We start from the raw sequence: 16,537 nt of genomic DNA, 5'->3' as shown, positions 1-16,537 counted from the left end.
TTGTTCGCACCCTCACGGTTGGTTCGGAGTAGACCAATTGCATCCATTTCAGGAAAATTGGTCCTATGCCCATTTTGACCATGGTAGCGTACAGCCACTCCCAACGCAGAGAGTCAAATGCTTTGGTGGCATCAAGTGACGCAACCGCATATTTCTGAGGCAGCTGTTCCGTGCTGTAAATAACATGGTGCAACCTTCGCAGGTTTTCGGTTATGGATCGCCCGGGTACATAGCCTGTCTGATCTTGGTGGATTAAATGTGGAATCACCCTACGCAATCTGTTCGCTAGCAGGGAGGTTAGGATCTTGCTATCGACGTTTAGCAAAGAGAGGCCTGTAGGAGCCGCAGTCCGTTCCGTCTTTACCAGGCTTGAGAAGTGGAATGATTATAGCTTCCCTCATGTAGTCGGGGAGAGTGCCACGCTCATATGCTTCGTTAAACACCTGAGCCAGCAATGGGGCTAAGGACTCCTCATAAGTTTTATAAAACTCCCCAGGGAGGCCATCGGTGCCTGGGGCTTTACCGGATGGAAGGGACCTGATAATTGCCTTTACTTCATCGGGAGTGATGGGTTCGTCTAGTGTTTCGGCCATCTGTGCTTCTAGTTTAGGCATTTCAATCATGTCTAGGGCATCTTCAATTCCAGTGTTAACTACAGGCGAGGTCTCGGAGTACAAGTTGCGATAGAAATCTGAAAAAACTAAGTTGATATCTGTTTGGGAATGTGCGGTGGTGCCATCTGGCTTAAGTATTTGGCATATGGGTGTGCGGGGGGGGGGGGGTCTCCCTTTTATACAGCCAGGCTAGGAGTTTTCCGGGTTTGTCTCCCAGGTCATGGATTCTCTCAGTGTGTTTGGCATAGCTCAATTTCCCCAAGGATTCCCAATATGTTAGGCCCGTTTGCTTTAAGTCAATTTTTTTTTTGGAGGAATTCGGGGGTTGGGTCTTCGCTGCTCTCCAGTTCCCCCAGCTCCTTCTCAGAGCGTTCTAGAGCGGATGTGATGGATCTATGGGCTCCACATACGGATGCCATCAATTCTCCCCTCATAACCACCTTGTATGCCTCCCAAGCAGTGCCGATGTATTTAAGTGTTTAGATTCCTTTCCCAGTAATCCTCAGTACTATCGTGTATGTGTTCTTGAAGAGCCGTATCGTGTAGGGCTTCGGCCCTGAGCCTCCAAGTAGGAACTGGAGGTCTCGGCGGGAAGACTTCGCAGGTGACCAGCAGAGGGGAGTGATTGGACAGCACCCTGGGCAGGTAATGGGCATCGCTAAACATAGATTGTTGCTCTTGACTCGCAAATAGGTAGTACAACCTAGTATGCACTGCATGGGGTGGGAGTAAAAGGAGAATTCTCGCTTATCTGGGTGTTCTCTCCACAAGTCTCTAAGTAATAGCTGGAGTGTCAGTTTGGATAGGATTTTGGCTGGCGGGGATGGGCGTGGGTTTGTTGTCGGATCTGTCCTTCAGGGGGTCTAGGGTGCAGTTATGATCGCCCCCCCCAAATCATGACGCTATCTCTGTGAGGGCTGAGTCGAGGGTATAGGGAGTGGAAAAAAGCTGTAGCGTCATGGTTGGGTGCATAGGTGCCGATGAGGCATACCTCTCTGCCCTCAATGGTGCCGCACACCATTTCCATCCTACCTTCATTGTCTGTTTTAGTGCTCATTAGACTGAAGGGGATGGTTGGTTCGACCCAAATCAATACTCCCCTAGCATCGGAGGAGCCGATATGGGCCGGTGAGTAAAAGCCCTCTTCATTACTGTTGCAGCGTTGTCTACATTAATAATGTTCCTCTACCCTATCCATGTTGCTGGTTGCGCACGGAGGGGTAACAGGCGGCCTGAGACCTGCTGCTTGAGTCTGGGCCTGGCGGGCCGCGCGTGAAAGGTTCTCGAGGAGGGCTTGTACTCACCGGCCCATATTCTAAGCCCTGATGAATGTGGTTCAACCACTCTTCACCACAGAAACCGGTCGGCTATAAAATGACCTGACCCAAGAGTACAACAAGACTACCTGGAGTCAGTGCACTTGGTTTTTGAATCCCCAATACAACAACTCTGGATTCCCTTTTTTTTAACGAAAATATTGAGATTGAGAAATTGATTGTAGAATATTCCACCATTCTTCTTTTTCCTTGTTTTAACATTCTGCACCCGCTTAATAGAGAAAATCCATTAAAATTCTGTTTCTGTTCATCTAGAAAGCGGCAAACGCATGATTCATTGTGGTCCAACATGTGTTTTTTAGCATGGCACAGTGCATTCACATACGCTTCTAAGTTTATTTAGAGACACGTTGCTCTTTCAAAACTTTTACTATAACAAAGAAACTGTGTGTTTCCTAAGTGTGAACATTGAACTGGGTAACCCACAGTAGGCAATCCCAAAACGGTCCTCGTTATATACAGAGAATCTTGTGTCACCATTGTCTAGCTCCTTGATTAATCCCATCGGAGAGCAATGGTGGATTGACCACTTCACGAGAATATATAAAGGCGACACTGGGGGAGCTCTCAGTTGGAACCTACTACAGGCGTATATGGTACCTGGCCTTGCCAGAGGATCAAATATGCTCTAATCACTCGCAGTAAGAACTTGTGCGCCCTGGGGCCCAACGGATTGTCAAATGTAGTCCTAAAACTCTATCCCGACCTGTGGGCACATATTTTGTGCTTTAATTTTCAATAAAATTACATCTCCACCAACCATGCCGAAAACATGGACACAGGCCATTATTGTACTAATTTTCAAAAAGGGGCAACACTGGCTACCTTGTAGGTATAGACCCATAGCACTACTGGACATACCAGCTAAAATGTATGCGAGTATATCACGGAATGAACTAACAGACTGGGCTCAGGGTGCAGGCAGATTAGACCCGCTTCAAACAGGCTTTAGGAAGGGGACAGGCACGAATGCAAACGTGTTTATTCTGGGTATGTTAAAGAAAGAAGTGATGGTGATGGCGAGGCCTGTCTACATGGCATTCGGCCAAACTAGTTTATGGTAGAAACTCAGAAAATGGGGATGTCCTGACACTTAATAGAGATCCTGGTGGCTCTGCACTCCGATACTTCCATCAGTGCGCCTGAATGCACAGGGAAAGCTGGCGTCACCCATTATCACTATGCTTGGTCTTAAGCAGGGTGGTATATTGGCCCCTTTACTCTTCAAAGATTTCAGCAAGATCTGAAAGGAAAAAGCTGAAGTTGTCTGCAGCTTTTCACTAAATTTAGCACTCGCGTTACTGGGCTACTAATCTATACGGGTGACCATGTCCTTTTTATTATATGCCAATCGGTTTGCAGCATAAGCTTGACGCCCTGGCTGACTATGCTGAATTAAATCACATAAGTATCAACATAACAACAAAACTGCAGATACTAACATTTAAACCAGGGATCAAACAAAAATATTAGAGCTTTCAATGGAGTATCAGTGGTATTCCCTTAGTAAAGGTATCAAACTTCTGCTATCTGGGATGCAGACTACTTGAACTCTTAAGAAAATGGAGCTCCAAAGCTACCAACGCTCCAAGAAGTTACAGCTCGCAACTCAAGCTTGTGCTGTAAACAGGAAATTTGCCAATTTTTCTCTGAGCCCTGTCCTAACAATCTATAAGACCAAGGTTTTACCATTGATAACCTATGGGGGTGAGAATTGGCACCTCCCTACCTTATTGGATTGTGGCGCACTGTAGGGCTTGTTTTGGAGGACTGTCTTCCTACCAAAGAGTTCCAGTGGCAGTAATCCGCTATGAGTTGGGATTGTCTTCCATACAATTTCACTTACACTGGAAGAACCTCTCACTGCCGAAAAACATTCCCTGTGCTAAGGAGGGCTCAATCTGGTGGCTGTTAAAAACAATTGCAACACAAGAAATCTTGGGTTGCCTTACAAAATTGGGAAACTATGTTCTCTGATTTGTAAGAGGTATGATATTTCGAAAGATAAGCTTGGTCATAATCCAACCCAAATGACAAGGAGACTGCCTAGTGGGCGTGGATTGAAACAATCGGCAAAGTTGGATCATATCACCGGTACGCTGACCAGTGAGAACCTGCCCAGAATATTTGAACATGTCACCTTCTCCAGCATGGGGTCTGGCATGGATTCACATGCTCACGAATATTCCCCGTCAGGCTGGGAATCCTCGGTAAAGAAAAAATCAGTATCGGTTTCGTTTCTGATCTGTCTTTCTTAGTAGTAACCAATCACTGATCTCTGGGTCATACTGCCCCCAGCCAATGACTGCCCTCTCCCTAAGACCCTCCCCTGGCAGCTATCCTTCAAGTGTTGGGAGTCCTCGTGCTTTAGCTCTCGAGCTTTTACTGCGTTTTCGCGCTGTTTCAGGAGATTCTAATTTTTTCGGTTTAATCGAGCCTCAAGCTCCACCTTTTCTACTTCCGATAACGGGGATCCGTTTCGGAATTCTTCTACGCCCCTCAAGGGTGAAGTTTTCGTTGAGTTACGCTTCTTGGAGGATTCCAGAAGATCTGTGGCCTACTTCAACGGACATGGCCCAGGACAAGGGAAGCTCGATGCCTGGATCCAAGCTGTTCAGGAGCTGGCCGGGATGCGGATTGCAAAATGTTTTCAAGGAGGACGAGCATTCGAGATGTCTCTACTGCCTTCATGAGGACAAGACGCACGTGGAGAAGGACTGTGTGTTTGCAAGAACCTGTCAGAACGGACCAAGCAAGGTCGTCGTTCCCGCCTCGCCGCCTGGCTGGAGAAGGGCACAGCAGGTGAGAAGGCGAAGAAAAAGTCTGAGCGGCCTTCTAAGTCCTGTGAGGGCGCCCCAGTGACGGGGGCCCAACAGAAGGCTAAGCACCGTGAGTCTGCGGGCACTGGGAGCGCCGAAAGGTCGGCTTTTCGGCTGCCAGGCAGGGCGCGACTTCCCCGGCACGATCATCCACGAGCCAGCACTCTGGTTCGGGGAAGAGGAAGTCTGAGAACCCGGGTAAGCTTCTGGAGAGGCCCCGGTCGATCTCGAGGGGGAGCGAGGCGATGACACCCCCCCCCCTTCCAAAGCGAAGGCCCAGGACGCACCTAAGGTGGTGAGGGCCTTGATCCACCTGGCAAAGGCCTCTATCAAGGTTGTCGCAGCGGCCCTGGCGAAGCCGGCAGAGGCTACGCCAGTGGAGGTGGCCTCGGGGCCCAGAGTTTCCCTGCCACCGCGGAGGGAATCCTCTTTCCAGACCATCGTTAAGACCCCCGTGAAGACCCCGGTGGAAAAAGAGGGGGGGGCGGTGGCCATTACGGACTCGGATTCAGCCTCCGAGGAGGATCCGGTGGAAACCGTGAAAGGCCTCAATGAGAAGTTCTGATCCCAGGGGAAAGTTCCTGCTGATGTGATCGAAGATGGCGACGACTAGGGCCCAGTGGAGCAGCCGTCCCAGCCATCGCAGCCATTACCCGAGCCCCAGGATAGCTCGGCGGCCATTTTGTTGGCGATCCAATCCTTATGTACTGAGATAAGGACGAGGTTCCCACGGACCCCGACGGAGGATCCAGAACCAGGACCGTCGGGAAGCCCTCCGAACAAGCGGAGGAGAGTCCACCCCGCACCACCCTTCGTGCCCACGAGGCCTATGGACCCCTCATCCCCCTCGCCGGACCCTCGGGATGATACGGCAACAGATACAGCGACGGAGGCAGACGACGACGACGATGATGCAACAGACATTCCTTCATCACCCCCCCACCACCTCGGTCCTCTCCGCCCGACGAAATTGGCTCTTTCCACGCCATGATAGCCAGGGCATCAACGCTCTTCCAGCTCTGCCCTGAGGAACAGAAAACGGAAGGTTTTCTTTACCAACGACGAGAGGCCAAGAGAATGACGGTCCTCGCGGTACCGTTGCTCGACGACATTTGGGACGAGGGGCTGGCTATCCTGAAGAACCCTTCCACGACACGCGCCAAAAGGGATGGGTACAAGAAGTACCGGGTCCCCGATGCCACCCCCTTGTGCCTCAGGGCCCAGCCCACACCGGACTCTCATCTCGGCAGTGGCCAAGAAGAAAGCAGCGGGTGCGGCAGCTTCCACTTCCCCGCCAGACAGCGAGGGCAAGAAGTTGGACTCCATGGGACGACGAGTCATCTTGTCAACGACGATGATTAAGGCGGCCAATGCCTTAGCGATTGTGGCCCGTTACGACAGGGAGCTTTGGTTCAAGATAGCTCCTCTGCTAGACTTCCTACCCGACGACAAGAGGGCGGAGGCCGTACAGATTCTGCAGGAAGGTGAGGTGGCGTCGGATCATGCCATAACGGTGGCAACGGACATTGCCAATACCGGATTTCGCCAGCTGGGCAACAGGGTTTGCCGACGAGGATGGCTCAAGGTGACGGACTTTTGCCGGGACGTCCAGACCAGAGTGTTGGACATGCCGTTCGACAGCAACAACCTGTTTGGGAAGACAGTGGATGAGTCCCTCCAGGCCATCAAGACAGACACAGAAACAGCCCGAGCCCTAGGAGTCCTTCAGCAATGGGGCCCTTTCGGAGCTCCGGAGGCAGACAGGAAGCCTCTAAGGGATCCATCGGTGGCTCTTCTACTTACCGCCAGGCGGCCCGCTCCTCGTCCCAGGAGGCCTACAGAGGGAGTGGCAAGGAAGGAGGGTCTTGCCGTCGTCGTCAAGGGGGCCAAGGCGACAAGGCCTCTTCCAAGCAGGACTGAACCGGCCGTAGCGTCGGGCCCCCACCGAAGTACCCCGGTGGGAGGCCGGCTGACGAAGTTGATCAGCGTGTGGGAGTCCTCTCCACCAACCGTTGGGTGCTGGACACCCTGGCCCGCGGACACTCGCTAGAATTTCAAAAGAAGTGTCATTGCATTCCTCCCGTGGCCAGGAAGGAGAATCACGTCCCTCAACTGCTGTTGGAGGTAAGGGCGATGCTCAAGAAAGGTGCCATCGAGCTCGTCCCCAAGAGGCTACGGGGCTTCGGAATATACTCAAGATACTTCCTCGTCAGAAAGAAGACAGGCGGTTGGCGCCCCATCCTGGACCTGCGTCAGTTGAACAAGTACATCAAGGCACAAATTCAGGATGATCACCCTCCATCACGTGCTGGGACAGCTGGAGGAGGGCGACTTCCTATCGTCACTGGACCTGAAGGATGCTTACTTCCACATCCCCATTCTAAAAGGACACAGAGTTCCTCAGATTCGTAGTCCAGGGGCGTTGCTACCAATTCAGAGCCCTGCCGTTCGGATTAAAGTCGGCACCCAGGGTGTTCACCAAGTGCCTCGCACCAGTGGCGGCGCGGCTGCGCCTGCAAGGGATCCACTTCTACCCCTACCTGGACGACTGGCTAATCCGTGCAAGGTCAAGAGAACTCGCCGTCGACACACAGCGAGGACCGTCCGCCTGCTCACAGAACTGGGATTCGCCATCAACTACCCCAAATTCCACCTGGTTCCGTCGCAGGTGACACGGTTTCTGGGAGCGAAGCTCGATACAGTGAAGCGATTGGCATCTCCGTTGGAAGAAAGGACGAAGGCCATTTTGGGCATGGTGCAGCGCCTGTTGGCCACGGATGTGGCCAGGGTGAGGTCCATCAAGTCCCTCCTCGGGTTGATGTCCTCGTTCATCTACCTTGTGCCCCTTTGCAGACTTCGGATGTGTCCGCTACAAGAGTTTCACGACGCCCGCTGGATTCAAGCGGTGGGCAGCTTCGAAGACAGGATCCTGCTCGACGAGTTCCGTCGGGCGATTCTATGGTGGGGTACCCGTGCGCACCTCACGGCAGGCACAGACTTTCAGACCCCGGCGTATCAGGAGATGGTAACGACGGACGCCTCCCTGGAGGGATGGGGGGCCCACACCGGAGATCTCCACGCAAGAGGACTCTGGCTCCCGGTGGAGAGGTGTCTCCACATCAACATCCTGGAGCTACGAGCCGTGTTCTGGGCGCTCAAATCGTCCTTCCATCCCTCAAGGACAAAGTGGTGAGGATCTTCACCGACAACACCACCATGTTCTACATCCGGAAGCAGGGAGACACCAGATCCCATCCCTATCCAAGAAGGCCCAGGATCTGTGGCACTGGGCCATCGCCCAGGGGATGTTTCTGGTTCCCTTCCACCTGGCAGGAATAAAAAAACACCATTGCCGACACACTCAGCAGGTAGCTGCGCTCGTGCCACGAGTGGGAACTACGCCAGGACCAGGTGTATCGGCTCTTTCAACGATGGGGCAAACCCCAGATCGACCTGTTCGCGATGGCGACGAACTCCAAGTGCCAGAGGTTCGCCAGTAGGTTCACACAGCCGAGGAGCATGGGCGATGCTTTCGCTTTCCCTTGGGACGGCCTGTTCCTGTACGCGTTCCCTCCGTTGCTGTTGCTGCTCCGTCTCATCAACCAGCTCAAGAGGTCCAGGTGCAGGATGATCCTCGTCGCACCGGCGTGGCCGAGACAGATCTGGTTCCCGGACCTTCTGGACTTGTCAGCGTCCCCACCTATCAAGCTGGCGACGGACGCGGATCTTCTCTCCAGATAAGGAGGCGCCATTCTTCATCACGACCCGGAGTCGCTGAACTTGCAGGCTTGGCTCCTGCAGCACTAGAGTTTGGAGGATAAGATATCCTGGCTGACTGCAGAGAGGTTCTTGCAAAAGCCAGGGCGTCCTCAACTCTCAAATGCTATGGACATAAGTGGAAGAGGTTCTCTGTCTGGTGCCGTGCACAGAAGATTAACCCTCTGCGGATTACGGCCCCTCAAGTATTGCCATACCTACTGTCGCTGGCCAAAGCTGGACTGGCTCACGCCATCTCCTGATACACCAGAACTACAGGACGGGCGTCCTTGTGGTCTCATCACCTGGTGAAGGAATTTATGAAGGGACTATTCTGATCGTTCCTGCCGGTGAAGGCCCCTGCCCCGGCGTGGGAGCTCAACGTGGTGCTGACCAGGCTCATGGGGGGGGGGGGGGGCCCATTCGAGCCTATGCATTCAGCGTCGTGGAAGACAGCATTTCTCGTGGCCATCACCTCCGCACGACGAGTCGCCTTCGTCTCCTGCCGAGAGGACTTTGCACTCGCTGGATGTGGCTAGAGCGCTGAAGTTCTACGTAGACCGCACAAAGTTTTCGGAAGACATCACAGCTGTTTGTGAACTTTGGACCTGTGAATCAAGGGAAGGCTCTCTCGAAGGCTTCCATTTCCAGATGGCTCTCCGGCTGCATCATGCACTGTCACCGGTTGGCAAACCGACCGCTGCCCAGCCGTCAGAGCCCATTCGACCAGAGCGATCGCTGCTACCACAGCGTTCCTGTCTGGTGTGCCCCTGCTGGACATCTGCAGGGTGGCTACGTGGAGGTCGACGCACACCTTCACAAGATTCTACTGCGTCGATCGGGACTCCAGGGAGGAGTCAGGGTCGGCCAAGCAGTGCTGCGCAACCTGTTCGCTTAAGGTGAGCCTGGTGAGGAGGTAAGAGATGCTTAATGTTGAGTTGTTGTTGCCACCTCCCGTGGTTGTGCATGTTTATACTGCTATGTATTCTTATATTCATGAGCATGTGAATCCATGCCAGACCCCATGCTGGAGAAGGAACAAGTTGCTTACCTGTAACTGTTGTTCTCCAGCATGGGTCTGGCATGGATTCACATGCGAACCCTCCCTCCTTCCCCTCTGCAGCTCTTCACTGGGTCCTACTGCCACTTTACGTGCTACCAAATCTGAGGATGGCTGCCAGGGGAGGGGCTTGGGGAGAGGGCAGTCATTGGCTGGGGGCAGTATGACCCAGAGATCAGTGATTGGTTACTACTAAGAAAGACAGATAGAAACGAAACTGATACTGATTTTTTCTTTACCGAGGATTCCCGGCATGACGGGGAATATTCATGAGCATGTGAATCCATGCCAGACCCATGCTGGAGAACAACAGTTACAGGTAAGTAACTTGTTCCTAGTAAATCATGACGGTCAAGGGTGATGAGGCTAAGACTGAATTTGATCCACACACATTAAATTCTGGGTGCCTGGAATAAAGTTCAGAGAGACAGGAGTATGTTGCTTCTGCTCTATGCCCGAAGAGGCGAGACGCCACATATTGCTGCATTGTAGATGAGGCGAATGTCATACTTTAGATATTTTATCCAACCCAATGTCCAGGTTCACACTGGAAGAGTATGGCAGTTTATCATGAACTCTTGTGGTCATAATAAATGGATGGTTGCCGCAATTCATTTCTTAAAAGAAATTTTAGACATGGGTGAAAGGGTAATATGATCAATGTGATATGTAGTTTAACTAAGTTTTAACTTTTAATGGTTTGGTATTTTACACATTTATTTCTGGTCTTCTCTTTTTGTAGTTTGTGGTATTTTCTATTTTTAAACTTTTATATCAATCATTACCTTGAAATTTGTATCTTTCTTATGTTAAAGGTTACTAGTTAACCAAATAAGAACGAAAAATCAAATACTAGAATATTCAACAGGAGGATAAATGATGCAAGTGTTTCATTCACTAAACTTGGATTCTTTGACTGTTAATTTAAGCTTAATGGGGACACTCTGCATGTATAGTTAAGAATGTGCCTTTTGCTGCATGGTTGTTTTATCACTTTTTTTTGTTATTTTGGAAAGTGGTTTGCCGAATGCCCACTGTTTAGAGAGCTCGTCACAACTTTCCAGATGAACAATGGGTAAAATGTTGATTTGTGGAGGTGAACAGCAATAATGTTTCTAACATTTTTTTTCTTGTTAGGATCCTTTTGGTGAAAAACGGGGACACTTTGATTACCACTGCTTACTGGTCCGCTTGCAAGCTATACGACAAAAGGTTCAGGAGAAACACCAGCAAGAGAACATGGACATAGACTCTGAGAGTAGCTCCTCTGAGACAGAGACTGACACACAAGGGAGCTCCAAGCCGTAGAACTATCACTGAACATGTCCCACAGAAGGGCTGGCCTACCCCCTCAACCGCTCAGAACAGCGAACTATCATCGAGTGGATGAGACTAGGCTTTTGGCAAGAACACGCTCCCTGCAGTTTGCTCTGTTTTGGAGTTTCATTTCTGCAGATCCTGTCCAGACGACCAGGACGTAACCGTGATTCATCAGGTTTATATGAAGCTGCCATTTGAAGCGTGACTAATCCTGATAGTTTCTGGATTAAGACGAGTGATCTAGTGGGATCAAACGCTAAAGACCTATTTGCCTCTTTTTCTACTGTACGGTAGGATGCTGTGGGAATACGTTTTGGGTGGTTGAAAAATAGAAGGGGCAGTGGTAGTTGTCGGGTGTCTGTGTTGTTCTTTCACTGGCGTTTACCATGTTTAAGAGCCCTTGCCAGACCAAAGATTTGCCATTAGTGAGGTACGTAAAACGTCTGGAGGGAACCAATTATTTATGTGTTGCCCCACAGCATAAAAACTCCTGTTGGAGAAACGTTATTGGAAAATGTCCCTTTCTGCAGCTATCGTATGAACAGGAGCCCTTTGTTCCAAAAGACAATGTTTGGATATTTTGGCGTTTTGTTTCGATTTGGATCCAACTGCTGCACTAAACCTGGGATAGTTCTAGCTAGAACATCTTGTAACAATGGCTCTAAGGATTCAGTAGCCGCCAGAAAGTGGAAGATGGCTTCTGGTAGGTGTACTGAACTAGGCCCGTTTGAAGCGGTTCAAGCCGTTTTCCACATGCAACAATCACGATGGCACTGCGGGCCTGACTGCAGTCATGCCTGTCTTCAAACACAAGCAGCCTTCAGCACCTGAGTGAAGCGAAGAATACTCCAACTTTTCCTGAAACCAGCTGTTTTGTTGATTAATCAGGACTTGCTCCTTTTTACATTTTCTTTTTTTAACTTGCAAGTGTTAAGGGAGTTTATTGCCTGTAGTGTTTTAATGTAACCCACGTCTGTCTTGATGTTTCCGGATGGGAATGCCTCACTGAATTGGCCAAAATACAAGTGTTTTTTAGATGAAAGGCAAGAGGCTAATCTTATAAGCGGCCACGCCCCCCTGTCCATTAACTCCATGGGTACATTTTTTAGGCCTCACTGCAACCTGCACTAGTTGTATATGGGCAAGAATAAGGCTCGGACTAGGTTGGTATAGTCTTGATTTATACATGCTTAAATACTGTTAACTATGCATTGCCTTTCCCGCAGAGAACGTGCGCTAACAACCATTCTGATTAAGCCATAGCATCTTAAATTCCTTTCACAACGTACCCTGTGTAAATGAGATGGGACTGCCACTTTAGTTTGGTGTGAATTGATATTTTTAAAAGGAGACCTTGCATTCGCAATTTCTGTCCCCTTGTAATATTCACCAAGGAGCCTCCAACACAACCCAGCAAAATTGACTAGCCATCTTAATGGGTGGAAAGTGGTGCCAGCAGAGCTGCAGCCACCCACAAGAACTTCAATGCATCATGGCTGCTCCACATCAGCAAGCAGAGGGGCTGTCCTTACATGGCTGTCTTCTCTAGTTTAAATACATTCTTTTTCAACGAGACAGCCTTGCAATCCCTTTTAAAGTTGTAAAAACTATGCACTTTCCATTGAGACAGCCATGCACTTTAAACAGTGCAACACATTTTTATTTGCCTGAGCTGGGTTAGCCCCATCTCAACACACCTAAAGGTGACAATCCATGGAATCACTGGCTGACGCAATGGTGTAATAACTTATTCAGGAGGTGACAAACTTCCTTGTTGGAGGCAAGAAATACCATGTACAAAGTCACAATGAAAAAAACCATGATAATAAATTGTACATAAATGAAGATCTATTTTGTCTTGTACAGTTTGTTCTGCCATCATCGAGCCACTTGAAGTCTTTGGTGGCCATCTTGCATAACTGGTAGCAAATGAGAACAGATTGATGTGCAGTTCAATTACTGGTAAATGGGAGGTTGTGGTATGAGCAGCTCTGCACCTGGTCATGGAATGGCTTCACTTGCTTCCTCCGGAGTGATTTCCTGACTGTAGAGGTCTGCAAAGAGTGCTGGAAACCAATAGTGGGATCCTCCAGGGGCCTGCAGATCCAGCCAAGCCAGGCCTTCCTTTAGTAAGTGTTCCTGTTGAGGGAACAGAACATTGGCAGTTTAATTGACCGCAGGACATTAGGGCAAGCAAAGTGACGTGAAGACCAAGGGCAAATGTTAATAGTTCTTGAAATTGGTTATTATTCCATATGAGTTGATTTGCAGAATTAAATGCTAGCATCTTGCAAAGAAAAACACTACAGACCACCCACTCTGCTTTCCAGCTCTCCCTCAAACATGAGCATCATAATTCAGACACTGCGTTTAAGCTCCTGCATCCGGACTTGCTCCAAAGCAAATGCTCTGGACAGTGAAGCTTGCAGAGCAAACCAGGAACTCAGCATTTCTAAGAGCACGAGGAGGGTTGGGGGGCAGTGGAAATATACTGGTGCCGTACACTCATGGGCAGTGTGTCATGGTGCACATGTTAACATGCCCCCATACATACACTGCAACCTTATTTGGCCTATTGAGTAGAAAAACTGAATTCTGATCTACAGCCACTAATAATTAAAAAATTATAAGTCACTCACCGCAGTGACTAACGTACTCTTAGTCCATAGTCCCCTTTCCGCCATACTGTATGGGCGTCCCTTCCAAGGGACGGGAGATGGAACCTTTTTCACCAGAAAAAACCTTCCCCTTTAAATTAAGGGGCGTGGCCCGGGAGCATGCACTGCCCTGACTCCACCCTCCCGCACCACTCCTCAGTCCCCATTGACGCGTCGACAATAGATTTAACATTGGCTAGCGACACCAGTATTATTAGGGAGGAGGTTGGTGGGACGTACGGAGGGAAGGGGGACTATGGACTAAGAGTATGTTAGTCACTAGTGAGTAACTTATAATTACTCTTACGTCCCGTCCCCTTTCCTCCATACTGTATGGGCGATTGCAACTGATTGTAGCCCCAGGGTGGAGAGGAGACCCTCCTTAAGCAAATAGGTTCCTGAGAGCCGCCTGCCTGAAAGCCACATCAGATCTAGAGCCGGCATCCAAACAGTAATGCTTGCAGAACGCTGAAGTCCCAAGTGGCCGCCCTGCTTATGACTTGCCAAGGGACATGGTGATGGAATGCGATGGCCGTTGCCTTGGCTCTGACTGCGTGGGAATGCATGTTGGCCGGAAGCAGCTTGTGCTGGCCCTCGTACGCTTCTTTGATGGCAGAGACCATCCAGCGGAATATTGAGGCCTGATAGCCTGGTCTTGAGCCTCCAAAAGTGACAAACTGGGTGTCCGACTTGCAGAATCCTTGGTCCTGTCCAAGTAGAATTTCAGAGCACGGCTGACATCCAGGCAGTGCAGCACTCTTTCCTCGTTAAGGTGGAAAGCAGATGGAACCTTCGGCAGAAATGCGGGGTGCGTCCGCATGACTACCTTGTGAAAGGTTGGATATGGCTCAGGCGACCCACGCCTGGATCTCGCTGACTCTACGAGCCCAAGTAAGGCAGACTAGTAAGGCAGTCTTGATGGTGACCATCCTGATGTCCACAGACGCCATTGGCTTGAACGTTTGTGTGCCAGTGCGCCCAAGACTATATTAAGATACCACACCGGGTGCAGTCTCTTGACGGGCGGGGTAGAGCCTAGCAAGACCAGTTGGATGTTTTTTGACCATAGGTTTGGAGGAGGAAAAAAATGCCTTCCTTCAGAGTTCTTGTAAGCCCCCAATGGCTGCAAGGTATGTGCGGCAGGTGTCCACCTGTACGCCTGAATGTGCGAGGTGCGCCAAAAATGAGAGCACGCCATCCAAGGGAATTGACCCCTTGGCTAGCACTTTGGAGTCTGCCCAGTTGCAGAATCTGGTCCATTTGCTTTTGTATTGGGCCCTGGTGGCTTTGCTCCTGGCGCCCTGTATGATCTCCAGATTGACCTGTGAGAGGCTAAGGTGCCAAAGCGTTACCTGCTCAGGTACCACACTGTGAGGGCTAATTTCTCTGGTGCCGGGTGGATGACTCTGCCCCCCTGCTGTGCCAGAAGATGTGCTGGGCCTGTCGGAAGGTGTACCGGCGGCACCTCCGAGAGGCTGAGTAGCTCTGAAAACCATGGCCTGCCGGCCACCATGGAGCTATCAGAATGAGGAGTCGGCGAGACTCCTTGATCTTGCAAATTACCCTTTGGATCAGAGGAGTGGCCGGAAAGGCGTAGGCTTTCATGCCGGTTCACTGGATGTGAAATGCGTCGCCCAGCGAGCCGGGGCCCTGACCTTGCCAGGATGCAAAATGGGGACACATCTTGTTGTGCCAGGTGGCAGAGATCCACGTAGGGGTGACCCCACCTGTTGAAGATCTCTTGAATAACTAGGTTGTTTAGCTGTCGCTCGTAATTGTCCGCTCCCAGCCTGCTGAGCCTGTCCGCTTCCAGGTTGGATTCCCCAGGGAGGTGGACTGCCGAGAGGTAAATGTTGTTTTCCATTGTCCATTCCCACATGCTGATCGCCAGTCTGCACAGAGAAGATCTGGTGCCTCACTGCTTGTTGACGTAGTACATGCTGGTCGAGTTGTCTGTCTGGATGAGGACAACCTTGCCCTTGAGGTGGTAGGAATGCTTGGAGTGCTAGCCAGATGGTGTTCAGCTCCAACCAATTGATGTGGTATTTCTCTTCCTGTCGAGGCCAGGTGCCGTGGACCCAGAGATTGTCCAGGGTGGCTCCCCAGCCCTTGAGTGAGGAGTCTGTGGCGATGGTGGCCTGCGGAGAGGGCGGCCGAAAGGGCTTGCCCGTTTGTAGGTTGCAGTCCATGGACCACCATGTTAGGTCCGGGTGGAGAGATGGAGGAACGTTGATTAACTCAGATTGCGAGCCCTGCTCCTGATTCCATGAGGCCGCAAAGTGCAGCTGAATCCTTCTCATCCTCAGTCTCGTGTGCGGCACAGCTAATGGGACCACTGCCAGTAGATGTTGGTACCACCATGCTGAGGTCACCTCTCTGCTAAGGAAGTGGGCAGTGGCCCTCTTGATGGCCGAGATTATGTCCTCCGATGGGAAGACCTTCTTGGAGCACGTGTCCCAAATGAGTCCCAGGAATGTCAGTCTGCGTAGGCTGCAGCTGTGACTTCTTGAAGTTGAGTGAGTAGCCCAGATCATGCAGTGTGTTCATAAGGGCATAGAGTGGCGAAACGCTTCTGGAGATGTAGCCCTGACGAGCCAGTCATCGAGGGATGGGTAGATGTGGAGGCCCTGCGCTCTGAGTCTGGTAAAGACCCTGGGGGCCGAGTTGAGGCCAAATGGAAGGACTTTGTATTGAAAATGGTAGTCCATGATCCTGAACTGTAGGAAAGGACGATGGGGCTGCCAAATCGGGACGTGCAGGTACTCGTCCTTCAGGTCCAGGGAGCACATCCAGTCTCCCTTGTCCAATGTCTCCGCTATAAAAGCTGGCGTAATCATCTTGAATTTTCGCAGGGGTAGGGAGAGGTCGAGGGTGGAAAAGTCCAGCACAACTCTCAGGCCCGCCTGCTTCTGAATAGTGAAAATCCTGGAGTAAAAGCCAACGCCTCGCTGGGAGGCTGGAACTTCCTCCACTG

At 50.7% G+C, this 16,537-nt stretch overlaps 2 protein-coding genes across 2 annotated transcripts in view; one reads left to right on the top strand and one right to left on the bottom strand.

The window, feature by feature from the left end:
• The window catches only part of UBE2Z (ubiquitin conjugating enzyme E2 Z), a 125,507-nt gene extending 112,756 nt beyond the window's left edge, over positions 1 to 12,751 (top strand). The window contains exon 7 of the mRNA XM_069634580.1: positions 10,724 to 12,751. Coding sequence (XP_069490681.1) covers positions 10,724 to 10,894 — 171 coding nt within the window. The 3' untranslated portion in view covers positions 10,895 to 12,751. The remainder of the gene's footprint in view (positions 1 to 10,723) is intronic.
• The window catches only part of SNF8 (SNF8 subunit of ESCRT-II), a 460,264-nt gene continuing 456,271 nt past the window's right edge, over positions 12,545 to 16,537 (bottom strand). The window contains exon 9 of the mRNA XM_069634581.1: positions 12,545 to 13,045. Coding sequence (XP_069490682.1) covers positions 12,908 to 13,045 — 138 coding nt within the window. The 3' untranslated portion in view covers positions 12,545 to 12,907. The remainder of the gene's footprint in view (positions 13,046 to 16,537) is intronic.

Source organism: Ambystoma mexicanum, chromosome 13 (assembly GCF_040938575.1).
Source record: "Ambystoma mexicanum isolate Mex_15411 chromosome 13, UKY_AmexF1_1, whole genome shotgun sequence".
In the NCBI taxonomy this organism is placed as follows: domain Eukaryota; kingdom Metazoa; phylum Chordata; class Amphibia; order Caudata; family Ambystomatidae; genus Ambystoma; species Ambystoma mexicanum.
This window is presented reverse-complemented; position numbering and strand designations above follow the sequence as displayed.